The 16,318-nt window shown below is 44.9% G+C and overlaps 1 protein-coding gene across 1 annotated transcript in view; it reads right to left on the minus strand.

The window, feature by feature from the left end:
* kcng4a (potassium voltage-gated channel, subfamily G, member 4a) overlaps window positions 1-13,526 on the minus strand; it is a 23,784-nt gene extending 10,258 nt beyond the window's left edge. Inside the window, exons 1-2 of the mRNA XM_008276450.1 lie at window positions 13,419-13,526; window positions 12,692-13,333 (exon numbers count right to left, since the gene is read on the minus strand). Coding sequence (XP_008274672.1) covers window positions 12,692-13,333; window positions 13,419-13,526 — 750 coding nt within the window. The remainder of the gene's footprint in view (window positions 1-12,691; window positions 13,334-13,418) is intronic.
* Window positions 13,527-16,318: the final 2,792 nt, after the last annotated feature.

Here is a 16,318-nt window from a genome sequence, read left to right on the forward strand (position 1 = left end):
AAGACACATAAATAACAAATTAGGTTTTCGCTTTCCAGCTTGTTAGGCTCCGTTTTTCCAGGAGTGTTTTGTCGAAAACGGCGTGCATTGTTTAAAGCCTCAAAAATGGTGCTACAGAACACAACCTGAATGCACAGACACTCAAATCAAACACACACACACACACGTCGACTGTACAGATTGAACAAAGCTTCCATTTTCTCTACAGAACGCTGTAAAAGCAATTTAGTGTTTCTCGCGCAGTATTTTAAGTGGTTAGTGTCTCATCAGGCTGCAGGTACATCAGCAATGTACTCACAAAGAGACTCCATCACACACACATCCCGACACACACTCCATCCACTTTTATTATCACAATCCTGTGTAAGCATATCTGCTTTTTATCTCTTTTCTTTTTTCTTTTTAATCTATTACAAGATATTGAATATGTCCCATCAGGAAATTAGATTGAAGAAGAGATATCAAACACTCATTTGCTGTCGTGTGTGCACGTTTGCTGCTGACTGCGTGTGTTTGACTTCAGCTATGACGGGGTTGAGCTGCTGTGTGAAGCCGCTCTTTGATTTTGCGATAGCTCTGGGCTGAATGTACGGCGGTGGACACCTGCTGCTGCTGCTGCGTATATAACCTGAGGGAACAGCTGTGTTTGTTAACTGTGTGTGTTTTGTTTCTGATTTTCTTTGCCCGCGTCGTTCCCCACCTGTCCAGCAGGCGTCCTCTGGGTGCCCTCTTGTTCCGCATACCTGAGGTTCACCGTTAATCGGCGCTAATCTGCTTCTTGCCTCTCCAGCTGCCTCGCATCACAAATTACCGTCTGAGTGTATAAATAGAGGCGCTTGTTTGCCGGTTGCCAGACTGTCTGCTGTGGTGCATTCGTTGCCGCTCTCCCAACAGCCTTTTCACATCAGCATTCAAAATGGTACTGTTGCTGATAAATAAGCTTAAAATTATTCTAATCACTGGGTTTTCTCACAGAGGTATGTAAATACATGCAGATTTTTTTCCCATTTGTCCATTCTGGTGAACTCCCATCATGCAAATGTGTACTTTAGATCAACGGTCAAAAATCCTGATGATGCTAAAGCGTCCAAAACAGAGAAATCTATCCAAGTCAGTATCAACTACTACAGAGGAGGAATGGTAAACAGAGATTCATTAGACAGTAGCTGACAGTAAATTATTATTCCTGAATGAATTACTCGTGACCTTACCAGCTTTCTGCTTTACATTACTGTGAATGATTGACTGAAGGCCGACTCAAGCGTTTACCAAGGCAGACTTTGAACAGCGTCAGTGCACGTGGTTCCATTCATACTAGAGTATACATACTATACGGGATGCAGACGGTTGCATTGGCCCTCACATTGAACTCAGAAAAACACATGTGGCTCCAGTAAATGTTTCTGAACGGCTGACTCTGACTTTGTTCTTTGTGCAGGATGCAGCAGCTGGTTGCCGATCGGGCTGCGACACCATGTCAGCGTGATTATTCCTGTGGTGCGCCGTGCACACATGACACAGGGTGTTTGAAGAATTCAGAACTTCCCACTGTGTCTGGGCACTGTCGCCGGAAAGCAAATCAAATCACCTCCACAGTCTGACGGCGACTGCTTGAATCTTTTAATGATGAATTATGAAGGTGAGGATGACAGAATTTGTTTTCCAGGGACGCAGTCTGCACAAACTTTGGGCTGCACATGTATGTTTGCAAAGGGGTCCACGTGCACCTAGAGGACTCTTAGAGGACCCTTGCAAACACAGATGCGGGAAGCATAACATAAGCATGGTTCCGGCCTGGTAGCATGTTAGCGGTTAGCACGGCATCTTCAGTGGTTCAAGAAGCAGCCCTGTGAGTAGCAGCCAACCAAATTTGCACATCGCCAAGCTTCACTGTCCTACTCTCTGATGTGACCAGGATTTAAGTCCAGGTCTAACCACAGCTGCTGAATTTGAACATTTGAAGCCCCTACTACATACAGCCTGTAGTCATCATCGTCTACTGTGTCACCTTAAAACTGAACTGGATTAAAACATACTGTACATGACACATGATGAAGTTCAGTGTCACTGTGTTTTTGTTTTTGGACAAAATGAGCTCAAAAAGTGAGATTTAAAGTCAGATTTGTGATTTTGCAAATCAAAAATACTGACATACTTTGCAGCTTTTAGATGAAAAGCATCTCTGAGAACGACTGACTATTATTCAGCTTCAGACTAATTTATTTATTCTCCAGCACTTTCCTTTTTTTTTGTTTGTTTTTTTCTTTTTAAATCTCCAAGTTGGCCCTGAGAACTCAGTGATCCGTGATGAAGAAAACACATAAAATATTTATGTTTAGAAAAGCAAAGAGAAACATCTTTACTAATCTGACGCTGAGACAAAAGGTGGCAAAGTGAGAAGAAAACAAAACCTCGTACAGAAATGCTGCAGAGTTAACAGCAGCTATTTAGAATATGTGAATCATAAAGTCGAAATATTTAAACAAACATAAATTTTGGCTTATTTTCCATTGGGAACACATGCAAGCCATGTTCATCGCATTTTAGAATCTCCCAGAAAACTTTCCTTGCAGTCTGTAGCGTTTCAGGATTTTATTGTTTCCCCTTACCTTACTGCACATGTGCTGTCACATCAGTGAAGCTCTCTCCTTAGTTTGCTTGTGTTTTGTCTCCTTGCCTAAGTTTCCTTGAGATGTAATACATTAAGCTCTCAGGGCCACCGTACATCTGCTCTGAACAAGCAGCAGTCTCCAGAGATGCTCGGCGAGGATTACTCTGCTTGTCTCCATTCAGATGATGCATTTTTTCAGCATCTGCATTTCAATACCAAACAAACCACAATGGCTCGAACATGAGTCCGTTTCTCCCCAGTTCATCACTAAACTGTATTAAGCTGCATGACGGTGCATAAATACAACCAAACCAGGTTTTATTTACAAGGGTGTCATGAAACTTTCCACTTCTCTGCAGTGTTTACCACTTTGTCAGCAGCATCCTGCCGATAAACCGTCAGTTCTGGTCTGGTAGGTTGTGGAGAAAATTCAAGTTCAACCTGCTGTTCTTTGATCCGTGAAGGACACACCTCTCTGGATACTGCACACATCAAAGAAAGGCTGATTTTCTACTTTCTTAGTCGCACTTAAGAACCGTGAAGGCTGCTTGACATTTATGTGTATCCGACATTATGAAGAAGATCATCACAACAGCATCAAATAATGAAAAAAAACTAAATCAAATTACGAACGTCTAGACGAGCTAAGTTTGAATTTAACCTCAAAATCTCTCAGGGTCTGGCAAATGGCACCACTCCACCGCATTGTGCTGCACTTGTCTGCTCGTCTACGCTGTGCAATCTCTCAATAATCCCACTTGGCAGCCATGCAGCACATCAGACGGAGGGAATACGGCTCATATCCAGATGGGCCGTAATAGGCATGGAATCTGCTCTGCGCTGATATGGTCAGAGTACGAACCCGAGGACAGGAACAGACAAGGAATGCATGTGTGCACGCTCATTAATAGTCGTATGTATTGTGATGCGTGGAGTCTGGTGATCAGCAGGTCGGTCACGCAGATATTTACGGATCCTCTTGTGGTTTGAGGGTGTGTAAGATTGAAGAAGATGTCACTTTTGCTGCACGGTTTAAAGCCAGAACTTGTTTTTAGCAAAAACTGAGCTGCTTTTCGGTTGTTTTGTTGTTCACCTTCAGAGCTCTCATTTCGTATCATCTCGGTTGTAAAGAGGTCGTCTGAAGCTGCTCCAGTGTGGCTGAGAATAAGCGTCGGTGAATTTAAAGGTGAAAATTCAATTTTTTGACATTGTTAACACGTCCACATGGGGCTTTTTTTGTATGCAGGAAGAGACGTTGTGAGCAAAATAAGCAGTCACCGCCACGGTTGACCTTCTCCACCTTTAAACTGCAGCATATCAGTCTCAAAAACACAGACGCACACTTCTGGGGTTTCAGATGCAACAAACCAAAATCGTGTAAACCTCCAAGGCGAGGCTTCCTGCATCGTTATACGTCTTCACAATTAGATTCTGGTTCAAACATATACGCCAGAACTGTTATGATTGTGCAGCATAGAGTACACTGTTTGACGAGAGCTGTAGGTGAGCTGGTGTGCTCGAGCTGGCGGTACATCTGCACCATTTTAAAGTAGGAGCTGATTATTTTGATGGGAAAAAAACTTCTAAATATGTAACTTCAACACAGAAATGAGTTTTTAGGGGTTGAATCAATAACCAGAGAGGGATTTTTAAAAGAGTTAAAGCCACAAGCGACATTGGACAGGTCTTTGCTTCTTGCGGCAGTGTGTATGACGTTCCCCCGGGGAGGAGATAGATTTTGAAAATGGCCAAAAATGAGCAAAAAACGCAAAATTCTGACGGTTTCTTTCAAAATGGCGGACTTCCTGTTGGGTTTAGGGCTTGGTGCTGATTGACTTTTTTGTGTGTCCTGACCTGTTACACATGTCCACCGAATCTTGTAGCTGTCGGTGAAACGGCCTTCTGACAGGACTCCATTAAATGCCGGAAACACCGCGGATACGGCCAAAATGGCCATTGATCAAAATTGCATGGGCCGCCATTTCCACGCCATCAGACTTTTGCGGAGCATTTTCATAACTTTTAATCACCACGTCCTGTAGTTTGTCCTGGCCAAATTTCAGGTGTGTATGACGTTCCCCCTAGGAGGAGATAGATGTTGAAAATGACCGATTTTCGTCCAAAATTCGCCATTTTTTTCAAAATGGTCGGCTTCCTGTTGAGTTTCAGGTATGTGTTCTTGAGACTTTTTTGTGCGTCTCAGCATGTTACATGTGTGTGCCGAATTTCGTGGCTCGATGTGTTTGGGGGCCCATTTTTCGTAATTTTGTAGGTGGCGCTGTTGAGCCACTTTTGTATTGAGGCGTGTATTTTCCCCTAATTATAACATTTTTCGCTGGGTCTGATGTGTGTGAGAAGTTTTGTGCGTGTGTGAGTACGTTTAGGACCTCAAAAATGCATTTCTTTGTAACGAATAATAATAAAAACCTGAGCAGTTCCAATGGGGTCTTTACACCCTTTTGGATGCTCGGACCCTAAATATTTAGTACTATCATCCTTTCCTCCATCCTCTCTCTTATGTTTTCCATCCACAAGCTCTTGGGAAGTCTCATTTACTTTCCTTGACTTCCAGTCCCTCCGACTGACCGCCTGCCTCAGCGTCACCCGGCCGAGGCGGCAAAGTTTACCGACGCTGACGCCTATTCATGCTCCCTTCATGTTCATTTAATGGAGGCTGAAGTTATGAAGAGAGGAGGGCAGACAAAAGCATTTCACAGAAAGAGTGCATTTAGTGCCCCCGTTGTTAAACAGTCAAACACGCTCGTGATTGATGACGCTGCTTTGTCTTCAGGATTTGGCCGATGAAAGAGAAGCGAGCTCACACAAACACGCACTGAATCATTTAAGGCCTCGCTGTTCGGGCTCCCGTTGCAGTACGTGACTCACATCTCAGGTGTGGAAGCAAATTATGTTAAATAAAATTATACGCCGGGAAGGCCTTCAGTTACATTATGTGAACACAAAATAAAATTCATATCAGACTGTGCCGCTCCGAGCTGCAGGGGAAATTCATTCCAGGCAGTCAGACAGCGTCAGATACCAAAAACCCGACTCCCCCTCACAGACAGCAATTTTGAGAAGAAAAAAAAATTGCTTTGTTGATTCACATAATGGAATTCTGCTCAGTTCAGAAGTAGGAGATGTACATGCGTAATCAGAAATTCTTGCGAGATTTTATCACAGCCAAAGCTCCTCATCCCGGCCAACTGGTCCTCGGTGGACGTCGGTGCAAACGGCCGGATGAGGACACGAACTCACACAACAGCCTGTTTTTAGTTCCTGGCAGTTGGAGACGTGACGAGCAGAGCGGACCTCGTCTTCTGCGGTCGCTCTTTTCTTAATTCTACGGATTAATTTGCTGCGTGTAAGCGACTATATATTCTGTTAAATGTGCATGATAACACGTTGTACGGCTCGTCTGTTCCATGCTAACACTGAAACACGTGATCATCAGCTGTCAGAAATGAGCTATTTTATTCATGAATAACCTTTGCATTCAATTTAAACTCAACGTCTGGTGACACTATGCAGCACAGGAAAGGCTCGTCCTGCTTCTGAGATAAGATCCTGAAATGTTAGCAAAATGAGATTAAACAAGACTGTGAGGCAGGTATAGTGAGAGGACTCATCCCCTCTTTCTTACATCAGAGTTTTAAACAGCTCCTCTGGGAGAGAAAGTGATGGAGGAGAGACAGTCGGCTTCACGACTAGTTTAGTCTTCGCACCTCCTCTCTTTCTTCTTATCTCCTGCTCGTCCTCCTCACCCAGACTCCTCCATTTCCTCCTCTCTCATACGCGAGGAATTACCTTATCTTCCCTCAGACGTCACGAGGCGCATTATCGCCGTCTCATGCCGACTTTCTCTGTTTACTGTCTCCTAATAGAAAAAGAAATCATACACCGCCTCCCCTCTCTGCAATCACAAGCCCTCGGCAGGTTCTGCGGTTCAATAAGATTATTGACAAGCCTCTGCTTGAAAACAAGTGGATAGTCAATCAAAAGAAAAGCTCACAGCCTGATGTTTAAGTGACACAGTCGGCTGTCTTCCTCTTTCCTCTCTCTTCCTGCTGCCGTCTCTCCAGATACTTGTGATTGATGCTTTGGGACGTCATTATTGAACAGCAAATCCCACTTCAATTTACGGCATTAAGGACATAAAACGGCCACTTCAATTACTCCCCGGGCCAGAATACGACTGAATTAGGAAAAGGAGAGCAAATCTGATGAGGCTGTCTGAAAATACTCCGTCACCCGGCGAGAATATTAAAGACATGAATCCGAGCGACACTTGCTGAGAGTAAAACACTTTGATGTATACGCGGGAAATGAATGAAAATTATGGCAGCAGAGAGAAGAAGAAGAAAAAAAAAGAAGCGTGCCCAGAAAAGTTTTAGTGAGAAATATGCGGAAAGAAAGAACGTCAGAGTCTTTGGTGGATGTTTGACATTTGAACAACAAGGAGATGTAAACTCAGCCAGTTATCAATGTGTGCTGCTGCTTTCCAGACAGACCGAGTGAAATAAAAAATACACCGTGTTCCCTCCAATTCAAACACAGGGCCAGAGATTTGACTAAAGGAGATTAGCGGGGTCAGAGCGAGGTCAGAGCAGTAGTCTGGGTAGAAAATCATCTCACGAACTCAGCAATCTTCCTCAAATAACTGGGAACAGTCTGGAGTTGCCGACTCAGCGTGTGATGAAATAATCTAGAAAAATATAAACGCTTCCGATACGGCGGCATTTTATTAAGGAGCCATGACCAGAATGAGAAGAGTTTAATCTGTTTGAGTAGTAAAAGTGAAGAAGTAATTAGGAAGTAAGATCATTGCAGCAGATGCTTTCATACGTCTTTCTTTAACTCTTGTCATCCTGATGTCATGCAGAGGAGGTTCTATTACAAATAAAAGACCAAATGTTTATCAGGCTTTTTCTTCCATCAGACTGCACCTAAATCCATCCATCATCTCTACACCTTAATCCTCACCAGGGTCATGGGGGGCGGAGCCTATCCCAGCTGACTCAGGGTGAAGGCAGGTTCACCTGGACAGGTAACCAGTCTATCACAGGGCTACACTTAGAGACAGACAACCAAGCACACTCACATTCACACCTACGGACAATTTACAATCACCAATTAACCTCAGCATGTTTCTGGACTGTGGGAGGAAGCCGGAGAACCCGGAGAGAACCCACGCTGCACGGGGAGAACATGGAGACTCCACGCAGAAAGATCCCGGGTGTCCTCACCGGGACGCCAACCGGCGACCTTCTCGCTGTGAGGCGACTGTGCTAACCACTGAGCCACCTAAATCATAACAAACTGCCAAAACATTAGTCTTAATCATCAGGGAATCACCAGTTGGTTCCATTTCATTCACTCAGCGTTACATCTTTGATATTTTCAGTCAACATGAAAGCAGAAGCAGCCGCTGCTAACACAACAAAAAGTGACTTTAAAAGTTATTACTGTACATAGAGCTAGAATAATCAGACTATTGCTGTTCTCCTGTTGCGGTATTCCAGCTAACTAGCTTTACAGGCAGATCCTCCAAAGCAGCTGTCAATAAAGTATTCGATTCAGTGAACAAATCTGAGCTGGAGATGCAAAGACCTGGAAACAAGCTAAACCCTTATTTTTGACTTCCAGCCTGCGTTTTACCTGAACAAAGGATTTCTTTGCAGATCCAGTCTAATGAGACAGGTGCTTCGGAGAGGGACGAGCGTGTCAGAAAGTTTCAAACAGGTTCGTGCAAACTGTCTAACTTTGAATAAAAACATTTATTCCCGACGTGTTGGCTGCAAGACTTTCATCCTACAAATGGTTCGTTACAAAGAGACGCCGCCGTAAACAGGAAGCGGCTCTGACTCCACGACAAATCACGTTCTGCAATTAATTAATCCCAAAACATAATTCTACCGAAAGATTATTTGTAATAGCATACAGTACAGTCACAAAACAGTAATTAGTAGTTTGGGTTTTTTTTATACTAAACAGGTAAACTACTGTGATGGGAATGTTTAGAACCCAGAAGAAGTCATATGGAGAAGACTTAAAAATACAATCGGTAAAAAAATAGATCACAACCAACCCTGGATTCTTCAGGCCCAATATCATTTTTACTAATAATATATATCGGTAGTACTTTTTTTAAACAAACCATCTTGATATGGATCCCCTGGAATTTTTTAAAAACTATAATCGACGTTTTATTTTCTACAAACTCTCTTGCTGGTACCGTCAAACTATATAATGGAGACAGCCTTTCTTAATTACTTCAAACCTTGCTCGGCATTTCTATACATTTTATTTTCTAATTTTTGCTCCTCACCGGCAGACATGTTCAATGATGTTGAAATATCTGCAAAAAAAACCCCCTCATATTTGCTAATAAACGGCTGATTTATCGATTCAGCTTTCACGCTGCAGGCACATTCCAGTCCCTTAATGTTCCCATGACGTCTCACAAACTAGTATGTTTTGTACGTAAGCCACTGGAGGAAAGTTTATTTTACTTTAAGGCAATCAAGTTGTTGTTGAAGCACGTCCGTGGGGATGATAAAACTGAATATTTCATGCATCGACCCGCATTGTTGAAACACAAGAGCGCCGTGCATTCTGTCAAAATGTCGCATCTGTACGTGGCCTGAAGGAATAATGGTGGCTCCAGAATTACACGGAGAGTTTTTTGCATACGGAGCATCGCACTTATTACAGTACACACACCCACAGCAGGAGGCGGAGGGATGAAAGAGCGCTTATTATCAGCGGGTTTGACACCGAGCCTTAAGATAAAGGCCCCTCCCGAATCATTTAGCTCATGGAGATATGCTGTCTGATAGACGGGATCAGCTGAGGACGAGCAGCAGCAGCAGCGCATTACGTAGACGGAGGGGAGCAGACGGAGGCGAACATGAAGGAGTGTTTGTCGCTCGCTTTTCTTTCCCTCCTCTCGTCCATTCTTTAATTCTCTCTCCATCCAGCCCTCTGTTTACCCGCCTATCCCTCCGTCTTCCTCTTACTTCATCTCTCCTTTCTACCCAAACAGAGGCAGGCAGAGAAGCAGGATGAATGATGAGCGGACGAGGGAATTTTGGCCGGCTCCAGCACAAAGCAGAACAGAGAGACAAACTGCAGGGCCGCGTGAATTAAAGATGACAGGAGTCCTGCTGCTCACGCCTGGGCTCGCCGGCCGGCCACTGCGGATGGAGCTCGGTAGCCGAACGTGGGAGAATAGTTTGAAACTCCAGAGAACGGAGAGGGGGAAATGAGAAAAACTAGCAGATGGATTTGTGGATGGAGTTCCAAGAATGAACACATGCAACGAGCTGCTTGAATGAACACAACTAAACGTCCCGCAGGTGGTGAGACGTCAGACGCAGTTAAATATCGTAAGACGGCCTGTTGTCACAAGTAGAGGTTCTTTCTCCTATAACACTAATGTCCAGAAATGTGAACCAGCCTCTGAAGTTAGATTCTTTTTCCAACGGAGTTTGACTCTCTGTGTTGCTGCTGCTGTGTTTACCTGAGAGAATAACAAGCAGGAAAACCCAATTTCCCATTTGCATCTGAAATGCAACCATGATGCTATACATCAGGAGACACGATGTCTTTCTGCTTCTGCTCCCTGAATGTCTGCTTTCTTGTGCATCCTGTGTTGTGAACCTTTTCACCAGACACTGCACAGAAAATCAATCTACAACAGCATCTGACGCCGCTATGTTAGGGTTTTTTTTCTCTCCCTCCAGGCTAAATGCTGACAGACTTGGCCCATCATATGCTGTAAAACGCCCATATCAGAAGCATCACTCAATCCTGCAGGTTTACAAGCACCCGGTGAATCAGAGAGGCCGAGCTCGTCCATCTGTGTTCCTGTGACTGTCACCAGCTCCCGGACTCCTCCTGGCAGGGCTCTCAAAATCCTCTCCTTTACAACTCATCAGGTATTCTGCAACTGGCGCTCTCCGCCTCACTAAATTCTCCAGTATAACACCCTCCTGCACTCGATCCTTTGGCTGCCTGAGACTGCTCATATCAAAATCAATACAAGGACGCTGCTGTTCACGACTTCTCGGGGAGCCTCTGTTGCACAGGTGTGTGGAGTTTTCCTGCAGCAACCAGTCTCTGTGCACATATAGGGGCCTGTATCTACATTAGAATTATTATTTAAGGGCAAACGGTTGCTGGGAGATGCCTGGAGAAGTTTCGACTCGGTTGTTCTTATGTAATTGCATCGTTTTCCGATGCAGGGGTTAAAAGACAGGGGAGCGCTGCTGAATATATGTGAAAGAATAAAACTCTCACCCCCAGGTAGAAACTGTGCAGGCAATTTCATTTAAGTAAAAGGAAAACTGTGCATTATTAAACAGCGCATATGCTGCAGTCAGATTTTATAGGCGAACAGAAGACTAGAGAATAAATGCGTGCATAATTCACGGAGAGCCATATCGGTTACAGAGGAGGAGTTCATTACTGTCGTATGTGCACATGGCCGTATGTGCATGTTCAGGGATGTGGCTGGTGGTGCATGTACGTGTGTGTGTGTGTTTTAATGTGTGCAAAAGTGACTGTGGATGTGTCTACCGATGCACATTTGTGTGAGTATGTCTTCTTTGCAGCATACAGTATGCCCCTTTCATTATTCAGATAGTGGACAGGCGTCGGTGAGCAGCTCGGGCTTCATTATCCCGCTCTGCTATGGGCGGACACAGATCACAGGACACACACATGCACAGCAGCGTCCCGCGGGGATGCTTAAGAGGGTGTGACGACAGGAAGTTTTATATTTCAGAATTTAGTCCTTTTTTTGTTGCAGAATTACAATGTCTGCCCTGAACTGAACTAAACAACACCAGACTCTCAGCTTTGATTTTATGCCTCCCCGCTGGCGACAGTCGCGGACGGATGCATTGTATTTTCAGGTCTATCCATCCACCTGCTTCAATACCTTCTTCAAATTTGGCACAAACACTCACTTGGACGCGACGATGAACCGATTAGATTTCAAAGGTCAAGGTCGCCGTGACCTCACGACGCGTGTTCTTGGCCGTGACTCAGAAATTCACACGATAACTGTGACAACATTTAACACAAGTGCTGATAGAATACAATGATGATGTGAACAGAGTTTATATCCCAGAGGTCCAAGGTCAGCTTCAACGTGACATCATAATGTGCTGCAACACTCTCCTGGTCATTATTCGACACCGTAAATCAGGAACAGGAGGGAAGACTGTGACGCTAATCGGAGGTTCCCACCGACATGCAGTGTATTATATGACTCTTAGTCTCTGCTAAGTCAGTGCTGGACAATGCTTTGGTTGCACTTCATTACCATTGCGCAAAAAATAAATGCTCTGTCTTGTTTATGTTTCTTTAAATCAATCACAACTGTCTTGGCTAGCGCTAAGCCCAGGATATAGCGATGGTGCACCTGCAAAATTAAACCAAAAAGCATCTGGAAACTGAGGAAAGACGACAAAACGGATAATTCAGAGAAAAGAAAAACCGAAGCAGCCCTACTGCACAATCCAAATCTTCTGCAAAACTTTTCAGCACGTAGTTTGCTGTTTGTTGCATCATATAGCAAAGAGGATTTTGAAAATGGGAACATGCAGACAGCAGAAAGGAAGGTGAGAGCTGTGGTGGAAATAGAAAGCTCATACCTGAAGTTTACATCTGGTTAGTCAGACTATATGGACAAACTTGTTCATAAACTCCAAGGTTTTAATTCAAGTTTCTTACTCAAACTCTGACATATTATTTAGTCAACATTCACGGTCGTTTTCAGGAAACAAAGCTGGAGCCTAAATGAGCATCCAGTTCACTGTGATAAGAACGAGCAGCTCTGATCAGGGTACCTTCGGTCACAGAGGAGCTGTTAGAGGAGGCAGCTATAATCACTCACACCACTTGTAATAAATCTCCCCAACAGACAGAGCTGCTGTAGACATCTTCCTACAAAACTCTAATTTATGGTCCCTATTCAAGTTTAGGAATCACAGTTGATAATTTGGTATTGGTTTGGGTTCAGTGGCTGCTGCTGCTGCTGCTACATCCACAAACACACTGCGACCAACTCACCCTGTCCTCCTCCTCTCTGAGGTCCGGCATGGTGCTGATGCACAAGCTGATGACCGTCACCGCGACCATGATCACCGACATGCAGGCGAAGATCTTCCCCGGTAAGCCCGACTGCGGATTCTCCACCATATCTCTCAGCCAGTTCATCACCTTCCGCCACTGTGTCTCTTCCACCGGCACCCGCTGCATGGCGTTCCTCTGCCGGCGCTCCTCCTCGCGCCTCTCCTGCTCGTGTACTTCCTCGATGCGCGTGTACATCTTCCTCTTGCAGCAGCGCTCCATGTAGGCCATCTCCACGCCCCAGTAGGTCAGCTCGTCGTGCAGGGAGAGGATGCACATCTCCCGCAGCAGCCGCAGCTTCCCCGCAGCCAGGAAGTTGAGGATGACCCTGAAGGCGGATGGCGAGCGGTCAAAGAAGAACTCCTTGCGGGCTTCATCGTAGTCGTCGCAGACGCTGGCGATGTCCTCGGGCGATCGGCAGTCGCAGAGCCGGCCAAGACGTGTGAGGGGGAATTGTTCCAGGGTGCTCCAGGGGAAGGTGTAGCGGTTTCCCCCGACGTTGATCACTGCCAGCAAGGCGTGGTCGATGGAAACCAGGTCCTCTGGCCGACGGATGAACTGAGCCCTCTGGTAGTACACACCCTGGAGTGGTAGAGATGAAAAATTCAACACATGAGCAGATGTTAGTTTCCAACATCTCTAGTTCTAGTTACAGCCTCATTCATACCTTGATGGTCTCAGTCTCGGGGATCTCGGTGAAGATGCGGTCCAGACTGCTGTCATCGCTGACGGACAGATTGCTGAAGTCATGGTTGGCGTTGCTGATGATGGGCATGGCAGCATTTGGAAAACACGCTGCTCCTGAAAGGGCAGCTCAAAGCGGGTAACGAAGACAGAAGGAGTCTGCAGACAGCGCCCTGCTAACCTTTTCAGTCTGGAGAAGTCCTTTCTGTATTGAAGCCTGCAACAACTTACATTAAAACTTTTGCATTAGAAAACTTTTCCTGCTGCAGCCCACATGTACTGGAGACAAGCTGAACAAAAAACGTCGATAGTTTTCAGTCTTTTTGGTTTCAGAGTTGTTGTTTTTTTTCAGCTATGGCTTTGGCTCCCAAACAGCTACCAGAAACCCACAAAGGACAGGAGTGTCAGGAGACCTGTTGTCACATTTGAATGTGAGTTGTCTCGTCAAAGGTCCACAGTACGCTTAGTTGGTGTTTCAGGATTCAGCATCAGATCAGTAGATAATCCCGCTCTGAAGCCAGAGAGCAGAGAGGGAAAGCCTGTATACAGGGAGGGGGTTAGGACTGATCAGCGGTTTACGGCTGCAGAGGATGGACTGGATGAGTCAAGGAGCCAAATGTGCAGCACTGAGGTGTCCAGGGACTGAAGGGGGATCCTCTGTGTCGTCGCAACAGGATTAGGGAGGGCCTAGACACATGGTGGCATCACGCAGGCACTGTCAGAGAAACAGAAAGAAAAATGTGAGAACGGAGTGAGGATGGACTGAGATTAATGCCGGTGCAACAACACGGAGCAAGAATAGACAAAGAATGGTGAGAGCACAGACGGAGTGAGGACGAGACAGAAACAGCACACCTAAATGGGACTGCAGTGCTGTAGGCCCCTCCCTCCTCCTTCCTCCTCTCAGAGAGAAACAAGACTGACACTTTACCTCTGCTGCTATAAATGACCGGCCACCGTGGTCAGTGCTGGACCGGAGTGGACAGCAAAGGAATTTACACCCAAATCAACAACCAATAAGGAGGGTTTGGCTGGTTCAGTGCGTGTGAGTGTCAGGATTTTTAAGGAAAAAGTGTAGAAAAGAACATTCAGGTTGCAAGGCGCTATTCACACTTGGAGTAAGTTACTGGCTGTCGTAAACGGGCAGTCATCCCAGCAACAGACACGGAAACACGGGGTCCAAAATGTTTTTCTTGGCAATACGACTGGCCTGAAACTTATTGGCACTGTCAGATGTTACAGTTGCCCAGAATGGTTTGCTGTGTATCAAAGCCTTGAATAGTTATGGTTCAGAGTTTGATTTCAAAGTGGGTCCTAATATCATCTTATTTGACTTTTATTGACTGCAGCTCCTGCACTGATTTGGTTATGCGATTTGATTAAGCTCGGCTTGTCAGTAGGCCTTCATCAAAGCCAACTTCTTGGACGTTTGTCACAGCAGGAGAAGCACTGATGTGTTTAATAACCTTACAAAGACTCTTCTAGTTAACCATTGCAAAGCCTTTCAGTTACACCTGTGTAGGCAGGTCAAAATCAGTGAACAGAACTATGTTTGTTTACTATTAACTTGCTATTAAAATCACATAATTGCACCCTTTTTGAAGGTGTTTCACTGATTCTCCTGTAAAGATTTGCTATAGCGGCAGCAGCTGAGAGTGTTTTTAGTATCGAATGGTGAGCAAAAGATGAAAGAGCGAGGCTCAGATTGAAACAGCTGGAATCGTCCTGTGAGATGCACCGTTTGATAGCTTGTTTTATCCAGTTACTGACAATAAAGCTGACTTACATTTGGGCGAATGCCCTTCACTCTCCTCCTGCCAGCTTTTGCTGTGAATACAAAGCTGTAATAGATTTTCTACACATGCCAGAAGCTCCATCTCAACTCTACAACCAGCTCTAAAAATATAAATAAATCAAAAGGCATGTAGGTACCGGTTTCCCCACATAATTACAGCACTCATTTGTCACTGTGACTAGTCCTGACTCACAGCTCTGATGCTTGGCACAGCATGATGTCCTGTAAGACTAATACAGCTCCACAGTCTTACAGGAGCTGTGGGCTTGTCAGAGCTACACTAACTCGGCTCACTAAAACGTGAATATCATCAGTAGCATGAAGAGCAGTGCATGGACCGTCGCTATCTTCCTGCTCGACAGTAACCACAGGCTCATTGAATGTGTGGCTGCAAGCAGCAGCCGGTCTGAAGCATGGATCGCACCAACATGCGTCACTAATTCAGATCCAGGAGGATAAGATCCTGTACTGAAGGAACCAATAAATCACTTCTGTCACGATGCTGGTGTTTCATTTCCACCTCACAGGGAGAGGAGAGCATGATAAACTATTTATTAATCGATTCGTAGTCCCCGTAGAGGTGCCTGCTTTTCTCTGGTGGAAAGTTAATTTGAAGGAGATGTTTTTTTTCTTCAGCAGCACACTGTGGTGTTATCAGACAATCCTGAGCTGCTTCGGTTCTGCACTGGACCACCAATAAGTTATGACACAGATAGTTAATAACGAGATAACAGGGCAGTAAACCAGGACTGTTGTCTTTTTTTTATTTTTTGAGTTAAACATAAATGTTAAAACTACATGAAAATGACTACTTTTCCCAACTCACGTGCTCTATTATACTGAAATGAGGTGTTTTCTGTGACTTCTATTCCATGAAGTGGTGATTCTGTATTCAGGAGTCAGTCGGGCAGCATCAGTCAACAGTGGCTGCATTTGTCTGGATGTGCATTTCAAATGGATGGAGCTGCTTTAATGTACCATAAGAAAACTCTCTTCCTCTCTCTCTGTCTCTCACCAACTTGCAGAAGCGCGCGCACACACCGGATAAAGCACAATTTTGCGCCCTTATAATTAAACTCGGTTAAATT

This window comes from Stegastes partitus, unplaced genomic scaffold (assembly GCF_000690725.1).
Source record: "Stegastes partitus isolate 25-593 unplaced genomic scaffold, Stegastes_partitus-1.0.2 Scaffold72, whole genome shotgun sequence".
Taxonomy (NCBI): Eukaryota; Metazoa; Chordata; class Actinopteri; family Pomacentridae; genus Stegastes; species Stegastes partitus.